This window comes from Morone saxatilis, unplaced genomic scaffold, assembly GCF_004916995.1.
Source record: "Morone saxatilis isolate NCDOM2014 unplaced genomic scaffold, NCSU_SB_2.0 Contig22, whole genome shotgun sequence".
In the NCBI taxonomy this organism is placed as follows: Eukaryota; Metazoa; Chordata; class Actinopteri; family Moronidae; genus Morone; species Morone saxatilis.
This window is the reverse complement of record NW_023339785.1, coordinates 15,741,801-15,757,762: the sequence shown is the minus strand read 5'-3', so window position 1 is coordinate 15,757,762 and position 15,962 is coordinate 15,741,801. Positions and strand designations below refer to the sequence as shown.

The window sequence follows — 15,962 nt, the reverse complement described above, 5'->3', positions numbered from 1 at the left end:
AACGCACACAGGACAGTTTGCAGCAGTCAAACATTGTGAATAGAAATGTCTATAACAAATGAGCCTGGCAAAGCTACTTACAGCAGGAACAGTTGAGTTTGTATTCACCTTTTTAAGCTTTTGTAATCTTAGCTATATTTTACTTTCTTTTCTGTTTGCAAAGGAGCTGTCTGTTGTGCTTATGGTGATCATAAGCAACACACTTTATCCAAACATGCACTGCAGCCCTAATGCTTTGTTTCCCCTCTTACTTCTCTGTCCCTGGGGATGCATTTCTGATACTCACTGGACATGAAAAAGTGCCTTACAAGCCCTTGTTTTATAATGATATGAACACAGGGTCAGGGTTGAGGTAGGCTGCAGGAAACAGATGTAATGCATTTCTGTATTTGTAAGCCAGCCACAGAATGACACATTAAACCCCAAGCTACGTGGTATTTTACAGCTACTTCCCTGTTTTAAACACAGATGATAGCTGTGAGTGTTTTCGTGGTGCGTAACATAATTAAAAGCTGCTTCCTTTTGATGGGGAGCTGTAACACATATACGCACACTGGTGCATTGAGTTGATAAGAAAACTGTAATTGTGATAAGCACATTGCTTAAGCTGTAGGAAATGTGCATACTGAACTGTTGCCAGCTTACAGCCCTGTTTATAATGTCACATCATTTTTGTGTAAAGCACGATATCTCTGCAAAATAATAAAAAAGAATTCTGTTTGTTTGTTTCTAAATACATCTGTTGTAGACAGGAGATATTCCAGGAAAACAAATATTCTCCAACTTGTGCTTGTTTTCCAAAGAAATATGAATTTTGAAACTACATTCTCATGTAATTGGATGAGAGGAGCTATTAACCTCAGATGCCTCCTACCATTACACCCTGTGAGGAATATCTGGCAGGATGAGTCATCGTAACCAGACATACGCAACCTCCTGACACCTATTCAGCAATGTGAAGACTTTATTAGGATAGTTATGGAGAGAAAGAAATTATGTGTCTGTGTTAGTGGTAAAGGCTGTGCACAACAAGTGTCTTCTGTGCCTTGGAAATCATTCTTTCCTGTACTCAGTGTCATTACGCGATCCGTTCGGGAGCGCACATTTTGCTTCAGTTTGAAACAGACTATGCTATAAATGTCTGATAAAAGCAAGTTATTATACTGTATGTTTAATAACGGCGGACTATATTATTGCAGTTCATTAGTTCTTAGAACACAAATATTGCCACAAAGTCAAACCTAATTCAGCTGGAAAATGTGGTCCAAGTTCAATTAGACAGAGTGGGAGAGCTATAGAGATGTTTGAAATCCCAGATGAATCTCCAAATGTTCTGCTGCCCATACATGGACACAGATTAAGGCTGAAATACTTTATCAGCAACAGAGCATGTGGTTTCCTGTTTTAAAAGGTGAACTAAAGCATGTCTGTACTCATTAGTAGTGACTTGCATTGGGAACCAGTTAGGTCTGATATGAGGCCAGCTGGCTTTAGATGGACAGAAAGCTAAACTTCTCTTGGCTGTAATGTATGTTATAGACAAATATGTAAGTAATATCAATCTTTTAATTACTTTTTGGCTAGAGAGCAAATCAGCTTATTTCCTAAAACTATTCCACTGTATTTTTTCGTGCAGCATTTTTCAAAACAGAAACAAAAAGTTTTCTGTGCATCAGCTTTCAGTCAAGTCAACTCAACAACAGTCAACAGCGAAGGACAGACTCATGAGACTCGGTCTGACGTACTTATTGCAGCTTACTGTCTGTTAGTTAAGTACAATGCGTATATCGCCAAATCAAACAAACTCCTCAGACAAACTTTCAGTCTTTATCAACTTTCTGACACAACAAGTTTTCCTCAATTTAAATCCACCATATGTGAAAATTATAGTTTTCTTTGCCGCGCACTAACAGAAAAAAGCAAACAAATGTCATTTTCATATCGTCCTTTGCTTTGGGCTGCGTCAGCATAGATTCTCAGAGTATATGGAGGCCCACAAGGACACTCACCTGAGACAGGCCTGCAAAGCATGCTGGGAGCAGTTATTATCTTCACTGTTGCAATGGAAACATTATAACCCCACAAAGTTTATTTTCAAAAGTTTTGAGAAGAAGTCTTATCTTAAAGTTCCAGACATTTTTAAACAGCAGAATCAGAAAATGAATTGAGTTCATGCCTCAAAGCATTAAAACTGACTGACAGAGAAGCATACCGTATATACCTCATTTCACAGAAGAATGTAAAATAAATGTGCTAAACAATTAAATTTTTTGGTGGCGCATAGGATACAAAAAATACCATTATTCAGCAACAAGCCTAAGCAGAAAAGGCAGATAACAGCAATATATTCCTCAGTCTGCATAAGGACAAGTAGTTTCAGTTTCAGTAAGACAACTATCTGTGTGAACTGAAGACTCTTAACTGTGTTTATCCCTTCCTGTCCCAGCCAGACAGTCTAGGCGCCCTGTGACACTGATAGATGAGTTAGCCAACACTCTCCACTGCAGTAGGTCATGGGTCACATCTGCTGTCTTATCACATTTAAGGGAGAACGAATAACATTTAAAGAAAGAATTGGAGAGCAAATATCTTCTGAGGGAAATCCACAGTCTCAGAAAAACACTGCCGTAATTGTTGAGTGTCGTTAACACCTTGTGGCAGACTGCTTGACAAATCTTGCATTTGCATCACTCCTCAAAAAGCTATAATTTAGAATCAAATATTGTAGGAACCAAACACTCTTGGAACAGAGTGACAGTAGTTTTCAAGGGAGAAATAATGTTTTAAACTGATTAATAGGTCATAATACACAAGGCTTGTACTGATATTCAAAAATAATAGAGAGAAAACAGAAAACAGGCTGTCTTTAACAGTGGTGGGAGAAGTACATAGCGTTATTGTGATATTATCAGCTAAATGAAACTAAAGTAAAAGCAGGTGCTCCACAGAAAAACAGCCTCTGTGACTGATGTATTATTAGATTTTACTTTGTTTTATATGGATCCACTAAAGTGTAAGCAGCATTTGGTTCCCATTTAGGAGGAAGGCTGTAAGAATTTTGTGCCTTAAACTGTTATTTTGATTAAACCATCTGAGAAGTTTTAGAGGGAAAATCATTATTTGGATACCATGTAAATGGCTGTGCTCATGACTCATAAAATCCATTTTATTCACATGTGATGATAATGGTCAGGCTTCATCCAGTTAGCTGGCTTGTTTGGCCATAGTCACAGTAGTTTTTGGACATGGATGCCGGTGGGTAGTGCATTCCTGTGGTCTCGTGTGACTATGGAGAAAGGGACATGAGCACTAGAGCTAGAGGTTCGTTGCCACAGAGCAGCATGGCAAGCGAAACGGCTGAGAATCCCAAAAAAAAACACCAGATGGTCAGAGAGTTCCATCTCATAGAAATACGACGTGACAACAGGCGAGAGAGAGGGAGAGAGCGACAGGTAGAAGAAGATAGAGGGGGTGAAGGGAAACAACAGCTTACATAACTAACAGGTGTCAACTGTCACCACAAGAACATGAAAGAGACAACAAGAGAAAGAACTCTGACAAAGTTAGACAGGGGTGGGTAACACGAGAATGCTGTCTGAAAAGTATCCAACAACCACCTCCTCACATTACTGTTTTGCTGTCCACATCTATGTCATGCTCTTAAGCTGTTCAGACCATGCCTGCCACACATAATGCTTCACATTGCCATCAAATTCAGGACTGTGTCAGTCACCTGTTTTGTTTTCTCTCTGCCTGCGGACCCTAACAAGGTTCATTTGACTGGCAGAGCGTGCCAGGTCTAGAGACAGAGGAGGCTGATGGTGGACCAGAGCCTGATGACTCACTCTGCAATCTGTGACCCCAGAGGCTGATGGATGTCACAGCAGGATCCTTCACTGGACAGCTATATACTGTAGATATATACTGGATGCTATGTCAGAAGACTGAAAATATATTTTGGCATTCACCAGTTTGTAAACACCTCTGGAAAAAAATGTTGCAATTTTGAAGATGCCTTATTCCACCACAGTGCTTCTCTCAGGAAAGGGGTTTGTTTTCTTGTAGTTGCTCCCGTAAATATATATATATAAATAAATAAAAAACACTCAAAGAAGAGATGTTTTTTGCCCAGGATTCAATTCACTGATTACACTACAAACCTACTATACTAAACTACACATACTACTATACTACAAAAAGTTATCAGATGCCTCAAATGAAGATTCTATTAAAATAAAGTTGATATAAAAACCTAGATCTTATTGTATTGTTATTATTTTTGTATTGCCTGTTACGAACTAGTATGCAGCATATGAAACAATGCCACAAAAGTCTCTAGGGTGCCTTTCCAGTGAAGAAAATGTGATGAAGTGCCTTTTAGGGTGGCTTTTCACCCCTTTCGAAAACATGGTAAAGGGCCCTCTAGGGTTCTAATCCTAACCCTGACTAAGCAATTTCACCATAAATGCAACATTCTGCATGCTGGTGCCCTTTTTAATTTCGAGAGAGAGTCCACCACTGCTAGTATTTGCTCTGTATTTAACAGTTTGTCTTCTGGCTTAATCTGTAATAATTATATATATATATATATATATATATATAGCAACTGATTTAACTCAAAACAATACTAGTGAATCAATCATGATATAAAGTAAAGATAAAAATACCAGGTCCTCTTTTCCTTTTCCAGTTTTTATTCCTGTAAATAACGTGCAGCATTGCGTGCCAGCAAAAAATGCTCACGGTTAATAAACAGAGATGTTTTCTGCGATAATAAGAAAGGCACAATATCAATTGCACTCAAAAAACAATTCAAAGACAAAGTGAACAAGGCCAAAGTGAAATCCAAAATTAATGCTCTAATGAGCACTTGGCCTGGTGTCAGGATACAGAGGGATACGTTGAATACTAACAGTTCTCTTTCAAGAGCTGGGGTGTGTACACAGCAGAGTAAGAAAAGTGGCAAATTGCGGAGATTAAGAGTTAACAAGAATAGTCTCGAGGTAAATTTTTTCATTTTCACAGCTGACATTTGAGGAGAGGGACCATGAGGACATTGCCTAACCTTGTGGTGTTATTACTACTACCTTCTCTCTATAGAGGGTGGGAATCGCATTCTGGGGCAACGCAGCAATTCATTAGTTGTTCATCATCAGGAATGTACATGTGAAAGATAAATGGATGACACTCTTACCTTTGTAGATTACAAGGTACGAGGTTCATGTATTTATCATTTTACAGCATAATGTTGTATAACAAAATGCTAACTGCAGTCCAAACAATCTTATTCAATCAAAAAAATTATATAAATTGGTGAATAAATAATAAGTCACAAAAAATAAAACTATTACCCAATTTATTGTTGATTCCAGACAATGAATTGAGAAATCTCACAGCTTGAGGAAATAAGCTGTTCTGTAGTCTGATGGTTTAGTTTTGTACACAGGAGGCCGAACTGAAACTCTTGCCACTTCCATCAACAACCCGATTGCCAAGAAAGCAAATAATGAACCACAAACCTCATTGTATGGCCTACAGATGACTATCCTGAAAAGGGTAAAGGACTGAGCTGATGAACTGGGACAAATTATCAATAACAAATCATCAAAGATCTTACAGAAGAAACAATGACATTAAGGAAGAAAACTGTATGCTGAAAGAGAAACCCGAGAAACAACAGGTGGAATTATTGCAGGAGCAAGTTGCAGAGGCAGAATAACATAAATAAAGATTTTGCTTTCGGATTTATGATGTGCCTGAACATGACAACGAGGATGTAAAACAAAGAGTTTCTGAGATCTGTCAGAATGTGGCACTGGACTTGGAACATCAGCTGATGATGGAATCAACTTGGCACAAAGGCTGGGAAGACAAGGCAGCCACAAATCTCGAGGGATCATTATTCTCTTTGCCTATCGTACGGTAAGAGATGAAATCTGGAGAAAGATAAAGAATAACAACTGCCACCGAGAAAACAAACTTTTTTGCTTTTGTGAGGACTTGACCAATAAAGGGATGCGAGAGCTGCTCTATCGAAAAGGCTTGCAAGAATGGAATCAAAGCTTATTTTGTTAGAGTTAAATCTAAGAAAGGCTGCTCCCAAACACACATAGCTACATGAAAAATAACATACATAAAACAGTAGCAATTTATTTACAAAATAGATTTTATTATTAGTTGGTCCACCATCTGCTTTTGATGCTATCACAGAGCGCTCAATGTAGATGAAATGAAACACAATTTTTTCCTCACACATCTCAAATTGAATGACTATGATGCCTTTGGCTGGAAGAACACTCGATATCTATTAAAATCGAATGTTTACATTTAAAAAAGGTGTTTAATTAGGACTGTTGTTTTTCTCTGCTGTCACTTGAAATTAAACACTTATTTGTCTTTGCACATCTCCAACTGATTATGACTGACTGAGCTTTTTGCCTCTAGGCCTACTTATAAAAAACAAAGCTGTGACTCTGTGCCTTGTGCTGAAAAGTTGAAAATAAAAATTGCAAGATAACCACGACGTGCAGCGCAAGAGAGGAGCACATGCAGTGATACGTTTTAATTACCATAACTTTGTAGAAAGCTCTGGAGGTCCACGACAAATGCATTGACAAATGAGAAATTGGCATGTAATCCTTGGCTGTTGAGTCTGTTCCTAGGAGGCTGGGCTTCACTTTTTGAACAGAAAAACATAATTTCTTTCATTTATCTAACATGAAAAAAGATTTGGGATTTTATTAAAAGGAAGTCTACAGTCAAGCAGCTCTGTGAGGCTGCATTCAGATGCAGCAGTACTTTAACCTAAATAATGCTAACAGCAACATGCTAACATACTCAGAATGTCAATATGCTGCTAGAGGGTAGCCTATAATGTTTACCATATTCAGCATCTTAGTTCAGTATGCACCACTTGTCAGTAAGCATTCCACAAAGTACACCTGAAGCACAATAAAAAGTATTTTAGTGGTCCATCTGTTTTTTATTGAGTCAGATCACAAAGATGATCAAATGTAGTCAATAAAACGTATTAGTATCAACTGCTTTGAGTTGTTTGACTTGCCATACCCGTATATCACATCCAATAATTTTCTAGTAATGGTAGTGGTTCTAGTGTTAACAGTCAGTCATGTATCTAAACAATGTTGATGATTCCCTGATTTGTCTTGTAGTGCCAGCAGGTCAAAAGGTTGTATACTTTTTGATTATTTATACATTGATTATTTGACCAAATTCCTGACAAAAGTACCAAGTACAGATTTGATTCCAGTCACAATATGGCCTTTTCTGTGCCCCGTCATCAGGCACTTATTCACAGAATGGGTGGATCTAAGAATAGCAACGTTTTCCATCTATTTTTCATTTATCAAACACAATTGTGCTTTCTCAAGTGTAATTAGCATTACACCATTACACCTTTTGATCTAATTCTCAGTGTAAATACACTATAGAATCAAAGGAATGAAATCACATTAATAGAACATTCACGACCCATGATCCCTCTAATATACGTCATCTGATAATTCATGTTTAATAGTTTATTACAATGACCAAATAATGTCTTGTGAGTCATAATGAGTCGTTGCTCCACTGGTTCAGTAAATGAGGACAATAAGTGCATTCTGAAGTTTTGTGGCCAACAATATTAGATGTAGGGGCTTTATTATGCCTTACAGCATAGCAAATTGGTCCCTTACAAAATAAGGCTTGATTTGCTTACTCACTTGTTGCTTCCTATTACTCGTCCATCTTTCTTCATTTTAAGCCCGGCCACCAGTTAACCAAATCACACACAAACACCGAGGACATTAGATACTCTTAAACAGCCACAAATGTGTTTTTTTCCCCCCTAAAATGAGATGGAGGATCCTCACTGAAGTGTTTTTGCAGGAAGCCTATTCTCTGTGGTCTTGGAAGTAAATTTTAAAAGCGGCTTCCTCTGCTGAATGTGTACCCAACTATTACAGCTCTTTATCAAAGATGAAGCCCTTTATACCTCATTCCAATTCAGATAGCAGCTGATGAAACTAATTGACTAGTTCTAGTTTAAACATATTCAAGATCAGCAGAAATTACATCATGTCTGCTTAAGTATTTGAAATTACTGAAAAGAGCCAACATGGTTTAAAAATTGAAGTGATTGCCGATACATTTATTGCCCTTTGAGCCTCAAAAAACTGCCGTACCAAACTGCAGCTGAAATCTCTTATAATTTGAGGTGAAACTATCAGGGAATGTGCTGACATGTGTGACCTTCAATGCTTCATTAATCCGACCACGCTTTCAAATTCCAGTGCAGTTTTGTCCAAAGCTGTGGACAAAAATCTGAGGGAAATCTTGTTTGTTTGGGACACAACAAAGGTCAGCGGTGATGTATTTATCCAGACCCGCCAAGCCTACTGACAACAATAGCAACACTAGAAGAAGGTGGGAGATGTAAAAAGATGTGTGATCTCTGAAAGATAAGCATCGTGAAATTCACGAGGTGGCTGTGCTCACACACACAGCACACAGAAGAGCCTCTTCGCCACTCAATATGTATGGCACTATCTTGTTACAAGTTATTACTAACACCAACAATTATCCAAGGATCCTGTAACATGCGTACACAAATAATTATGCATATTTAAGTAATCATCCTGGCTGAATTTCTGCAGGCTGAATTCTCTGAAGAAAATGTTTACTATGTGAAATCACCTGCAACCTGAGATGACGTTTTCACACACCACTTCGGGCCATTTATTCCTGGAACGTTACATAACGCAAGAGTGGGTTCTGCTCGCAACCAGCCTAAGCAGCCTCCTTACAAGAAAACAGGAAGGTAAGAGGATGGAGGCAGCCAGAGAAACACAGCCATCAGACTCTTCTGAATACGTCTGCCCTCTCAGTGATCTATTCTTTTCCTCTACACAGTCTTGTATGCCCAATAAACAGTGTTATCGGCATCATCATTTGTCAGCATACCATATTTTCACAAGGCCTCTACCCATAATCAGAAGTGGCAACCTCTCTTGTTTATCTCCTATAAGCCTTTACATTTACAACACACTTTTGGTTTAAGGCTAAAAGACATCCATGTAAGTGAGAAAAAAAAGCACACTGATTTGGCCGTGAAATGGTGTTCAGCAAGCTTATTAATAATCACTGCTAAGCTAATGAATAATTTCTGGGGGCAGTAATTATCACTAAAATCACATTACTGAAAACATTACCTGCTGGCAGTGGAACAAGTTGTCAAATCACGGTGCAAATCTAATGATTGATGAGATGACGAGATTTAAGCCATTTGGGTGACTCGGTAAATGTTTGTGCTACTCCGAAGCGCTTCAGTAGCTTCAGAGAGTTATATTTAAACATGTGACATTAAAAGAATCTCTGTCACACAGGGGTCATGCCTTTTTTTTGAAGATGTCAAACAAACTGAATAGTTGATTAGTTTTGCCTGTTTAATGATGTTTTTTTTATTCCATATTGGAAAAATGTTTTTACTATTGGTTGATGAGAGATTTGATTTGTGTAATTTCTTAATTTGAGGAAAAACCTTTAGCCAGAAAGAGGCCGGGACCTCAGGACAGGCATGTCTGCGTATCCACCCCTCATTAGGTGTGACGGCTGCATCATAACAGGAAGCTGGATCCAAAGTGACAGGATGCTGGGTATTGTTGTATTGCTCAGAATAGAAAGTATGGAAGGCTGGAAGGAACATGTGCGTAATTATTTTTCATATTGAGTTTTCCTGAGATCAGAAAATAATTTTAAGAATGAGTTTTATTGCCAAGTAAGTTTTCACATATAAGGAATTTACCTTGGTATCTTCGTGCATAACAATTAAATATAGAATTAGAAAATTTAAATAAAGAAAACAAGGACTGCAAGTCAAAATGTATGTGTGTATAAATACAGTATGTATGGATATTTGCTTGTGTGTATGCATTTTCTTTTATTTATTTATTTTTTGTGGTATAGTACATGTGCAGCACTGTTTTTACATATGCATGCTTTGTGATGTGCATGAAATGGAGGAGGGTATGTGGGTGTGGGTGTGTGTGTCTGTGTCCGTGCAAGCGCATTACCTTAGCATACTAACAAGTTTCTAAAGTGACTTTCAGCTTCAAAAGATATTTAGCAAAAAAACGTTACATAATTGTACATTTTGGATAAGCGAGGACAACAGTTTTGTAGAGACAGTTCTGTTCTCTTAAACTATTGTCTGCAATTTCTGGGTAGAAAGTAGAGCCAGAACACAGTCAAAACATTTTGTACTTGCTTTGACTAGATTTTGTCAACACCTGCAAATCCAAAAATCAGGCCCAGCTGCATAATTGATTTTTTTTGCCACGGTAAAAGTATATATCACATTTTGGCTTTGTCTGGTCTGTCTTCTGCTTTGGAACAAATCAATACATTTGTTAATGTTCCTTTAATGTTAGAACAAAATGCAAAAAAAGAAATATGTGTAATTGCATCCATTGCTTCCATCAAAGAGTTGCATAACAATACTAGCTCATTTGTAATAATTATAATTGTACGTAATTTCTTGGAAACCCCTCAGGTTCTACTGTCAGACACAACAAAATTCTTGTTGTTCTGCTTGTATAAAGATAATGTGTGTGTTGGAGGATGCTGGTTAATGAGGTCAGTGTTTTTTGTTTGTTTTTATGCAGCAGGTAGACCCTTAAGGGGATTTCTACAGAGCACTGATATATGTTGACAGTCACCCTTTAGATGATCTTCACTGTTTTTCATGCTCATCCCGGGGAGTTAGATCATAGCGAGAGAGAGTGTGAGAGAAGAGACCGTAGCAGGAGAGGCTGTCCGAAATCCTCCTCCACATGTCCTCATCCAAATCTTCTTCTGTGTTTCATCTCACTGTAGCCAATAAGAGGTGTTCTTGCTGAGCCGCCAGACTCACTTTCAAGGATGAACACAGATGCACACACATACATAAACATTAATGTTGGCATCCATCGAAGACCTTTTGCTGGACTGCAAATCCCATACTGACAGGATTCCAGCTCATGCTATTTACTTTATAAATAGATTTTTGTTTTTAATCCAAAATTAGTGAAGTGCATCTGGTGAGCAGAGCTACAGTCAGCTCATCAGCTCAGCAGCAATTTTATTTTATAGTTTTATTTCACAATGACCCCTGACTGGCCCCTGCGTGTGTGCGCGCACATGATTTTGTATATCACTCCTGAAGGGTAAATATCCTGGCTGTATGTATGACTGCATAACTCCGCTGCATGTTATATAACTAGACCTCCAGAGCAAAAATATGTAAGCCTTTCAGTAACAGGTATTATGGTCACCTCTATGTGCAAGCACATTCTAGTGTATGAATAATGTAAAAGAGTGCATAGAAACAAGCCTAAGCCTCCATCCCAGAAGTGTACCATAAAAAATGTACCACTAAATTTCACAAATTTCATCAATCAATTACTGTTGCATGAAAGCCTTTTTACTTTGAACACTATGGCCTCCTAATTGGTGGCCCTGCAGGGCTGATAAAGTTCAGAGAAAACTCCAGCTGTGCGGTTTTTCCACCATATCCATCAGTGACTCTTGATGGTTATGTCACCCTAAACATCATGGCGCTGTCAGTGCAATATAATAATTTGAATCGATTACAATGGAAAGCTACAGTGGTAAATTTTGTTCTGCAACCCAAGAATGTTATACCGTGACGTACATTATGTCACATGCTGAGACATATAATGCTGAGAAAAAGGTAAATATTAAAGAAAGAAAACAACAATGTGTGAGTATGAAATCAAACACCCAAGGGCTGGACTTACTCAAATCACACTGTCTAAAGAATGCTCTCTCTCTCTCTCTCCCTATGCCTCTCTCCTTTAAGTTTAGAGATGGGCTGGTCCTGGGAGTGATGTCACCTCACTCCTGTATGGGCATTCATTCCACCAACAGTGTGCGTCTCCCTGCTTCTCCAAAGCGATGCTGTTCTCCAAAACGCTAAAGCAGCATTACGCACGGAGATGTACAGCAGGGGACGACTTTGGTTCGTGGGTGCCCTGGTTTGTGAACTGTATTGCTTCTGCGAATATTCTCGGAACTTCGTGGGCTCGTCGGAACTATTTAGAGGACCTGTAATGAAGGGTTTGCCATTTGAGGAGATGCGTTTGTGCGGGAGCGTTACGCGCAAAGTATCGCCATGCATCAGTGAAAGGCAGCGCACCCAATCTTAGCTGTTTTGGAAAGGAAACGGGTGCAAAACAACAAACATGATACGAAAGGACAAGTTGGAGCCAGAATGGAGTTAACCCAATTAAATCTGTCAGTGGAAAACGTTTCCAACGATGTGAACACCACGGACGCACCGCTCGCCTTGCCACATACGGAGGCAGCCACTGCCCTCATCATCCTGGTGGTGAGTGTGATCATTTCGGTGACCATTGTCGGTAACGTGTTGGTGATTGTAGCGGTGCTGACCAGCCGGGCTCTCCGTGCGCCCCAGAACCTTTTTCTGGTCTCTCTGGCATCAGCGGACATTCTCGTGGCCACACTGGTCATCCCCTTCTCCCTCGCCAATGAGGTCATGGGCTACTGGTACTTTGGGAGTACTTGGTGCGCCTTCTATCTGGCTCTGGATGTGTTGTTCTGCACCTCATCCATCGTGCACCTGTGCGCCATCAGCCTGGACCGCTAGCTGGTCAGTGACAAAGCGGTCAGCTACCAAACCTGAAGGCGACACCTAAGGGATTCATCCATTATCGCTGTCGTGGTGGATAATATCTTGCTGTCATCTCCTTCCCTCCTCTTCTCATGACCAAACATGACGAACGAGAGTGCCTGCTAAACGATGAGACCTGGTACATCCTCTCCTCCTGCCTGGTGTCCTTCTTCGCGCCAGGTCTCATCATGATTCTGGTTTACTGTAAGATCTATAAGGTTGCCAAGCAGCGCTCCTCCACCGTGTTCGTGGCCAAGAACGGCCTGGAGAGGCAGCCCTCTCAGTCCGAGACCTGTTTCGTCAGGAAGGATCGTTTCGAGATGGAGAGCCCCAGTAGCCAGAGCTCCGGCAGCCACCAGCAGAGGCAAGGGGAGCTGGATGACATCGACCTGGAGGAGAGCTGCTGTCCGTCGGATACTAAACCCCGCAATCATCGCTTCACCAAGCGGAGGAAGGTGGAGGGGTCAGACTGCTGCCCTCCTCAGAACTGCCGTCTCTCCTGGGCTTCGGCTCGGGCGTTACAGCTCTACCCGGAGCAGAAGAACCCAGCTGCGCGACAACAGCTGGCCGCGGCCAACAAAACCAAAGTGGCCCAGATGCGGGAGAAACGTTTCACCTTCGTGCTGGCGGTAGTGATGGGGGTGTTTGTGCTTTGCTGGTTCCCTTTCTTCTTTACTTACACCCTGCATGCTATCTGCAGAGACAGCTGCTACATCCCTGGCGCACTTTTCAACCTTTTCTTTTGGATTGGCTACTGCAATAGTTCTGTAAACCCCATAATATACACTATTTTCAACAGGGATTTCAGGAAATCCTTCAAGAAAATCATATGCAGAACTTCTAAACGCACATGAACACAGAAAGGGTTCCTGGGACAAATCTGTTTTGCCTCTTACTCAACAGTGCTTGGGAGAAATTATATTATTAAAACTCATTCTTTTGGCTGACTGGTTCCCCTCCTCAAAATCATTTTAATGTAACTACTATCATATTGAAAAAAAAGTGATCCAGTGTTGTGTACACATTTAAAAGTCTATAAATAAAATGTAAAGTTGAGCAAAACAAAAATATTTTAGCGCTTCAGTGTTGCAAGCATCAAACATGGTCAGTTATTTAATCATTAGATATATTTTTGCCACTTGGGATATGCAAAGTTGCAATATATAAGGCACTGTATAATAAGTCCTGGAAATCTGCACCTTTGATCAAGAAATCCCTGTATTGAATCAATGTTGTATGCTGCAGCAAGCATGGGGAAAGAGCTACTTCAGAGTAAAATTAAAGCCATGAAGGAAGCTGGATTCCAGTGCTGGTGGCTGGTTGTTTTGTGTTGAGATAAATAGAAGATTAATCTATAAGATATGAGCATGGGGACAAGCAGGTAAGCTGTGGATGTGTTATGGTGGAAAAGAAGAAATTAAATCTTATAGGTCAAACAAGGTTTGTCATCAAGTAAAGCGTGTTGGATGGTTGAAATGTGTGGCTTTATCACAGGTTATTCAGATACATTTATCATTGCCTGCTGCAGGTAAAGCTACAGCGGGGCTCTCAGCCATTCATTATCAGTGAACCCCCAAACTTACGTAAGAGTCTAATCTCACAGCCTCACCACACCATCGCACCACCTTGCACCAGAACAATGGCCAAGCTGCAGCCTGTGTGTGCTAAATCCATTGCATAAATCTGTGTATTTCATTTCACTACCTCACAATACCTCAGTGTTTTGTAAGTAAATATTTATACCCTGTGAGATCACAATTCTGCTATACAACCTGATTTCAGTGTCATGGGACAGAGATCAGGTGGGGTTACATTGGCAAGCAATCATTACTTTCATTGTGTTGTAAAATTCTCGTTTAAAATTTTCTTTTTAAATAAAATGTTACTGGGAAGGTGAGAAAAAGAAAAGTGCAGCAGGTTTGATTGACTGAATATGCCAGAGAAAGGATGCTCACATGTGATATAACCAAAACACAAACAGTCCGGCTCACTCATTTCTTAAAAATAACATCTCTGGACACAGTTATTGCAGGTAGAGCTGGACTTTCATCCAGCACCAAATCTCCCTGGTTCAACAAGAGAGCTTAATATCTACGAGTCAAGCCTCAGGCTGTAATCCTCTGCTGTATAAAGCTGAATCATTATAGGACAAAGTCCTTCAAATTATGATTTCAACTGTCATATAACTTCCCATCTCTTCGAAATATATAGAAATAAGAATCTTCAACCTCTATGGGAAAAAATAAATAAAGCACAGCACTGTTTTCCAACCACAAACTGTGGTTGGTTCAAGATGCTTTTGAGATATAAAGTGTCTGCGAAATGTTGCAAATCTGATGAAGCTTGCACGAGAGGGCCTGTGCTTCTCTGGGAAAACGTTGGTTAGTGAGAAGAAGGCAGACCAGCTCCGTATCAGCCTATTGTCTGCATGGGGTTTGCTGGGGATAAATACTATTTATATCCTCTTAGGAATGTCTTCAAAGCACTCCTACGGCTCTCTGGCACCTTGCCAAAGATAATCACCCTGTTTGAGTGGTGTCATGCTTAAAAAGAATTTTCTAAAAAGTTCAATGAAGTGGGTTTTTTTGTATAAGGTGTGCCTGTATTCACGAGGGTGTTTGGTAAAATATCATCAAGGGGAAACAACAGTAAAGGTGGTTGTATCTTTCCTTTTCTCATTTTGTTCATGAACAGAATTAGACAGTCTAAGAGAAGTGGGACCCGTGTGAGGAAGGAAACTATCTCAAAAGGATTCACAAACTCTTAAAACAAATAAAACGTCTGAGCCGAGTCATACTCACAAGAGGCGGTAAAAATTAGCTTTGTACCTTCATTTTCATTTTGAAGAATTACTAGGATGGAAAAGATGTCAATTGGGACATGTGAAACTTAATGGAATGCTGTTGTGTACATGTTAATGTATATGTAACTTAATTTCTCTCGAGAACATGGCCATCACTGTCAATACCTGTTGCATTATCCGAAGAGGAAATGTTTACATGAACACTCATATGTAATTTTCATCATGATAGTTTACTGATTGCTATCTGACAAGACATGCATCTCCCTTAAGTCTCACTTCGCAATCCAATTATATTTCTAATCAACTGCTCCATTGCAGCAAGACTGTGGAACAATGTCTTTAATTAGCTGTAGTGTTTTCGGTTCTTTCAAATCATGTGTAACCTTTCAAGGCATGTTTCCTCACACACTTCAGCTCTGTTACATATTTTGAGTCCAAATTGAGAGACCAAGAGTAGCATGGTGTATT

At 39.7% G+C, this 15,962-nt stretch overlaps 1 protein-coding gene across 1 annotated transcript; it reads left to right on the top strand.

Annotated features, from left to right (window-relative positions):
- The first annotated feature begins 11,911 nt into the window (after positions 1-11,911).
- Positions 11,912-15,400, top strand: adra2db (adrenergic, alpha-2D-, receptor b). Its single transcript, XM_035668726.1, is given in 2 exon segments — positions 11,912-12,752; positions 12,755-15,400. Coding segments are annotated over 2 exon segments (1,272 nt in total). The 5' UTR covers positions 11,912-12,271; the 3' UTR covers positions 13,546-15,400.
- The last annotated feature ends 562 nt before the right edge of the window (positions 15,401-15,962 follow it).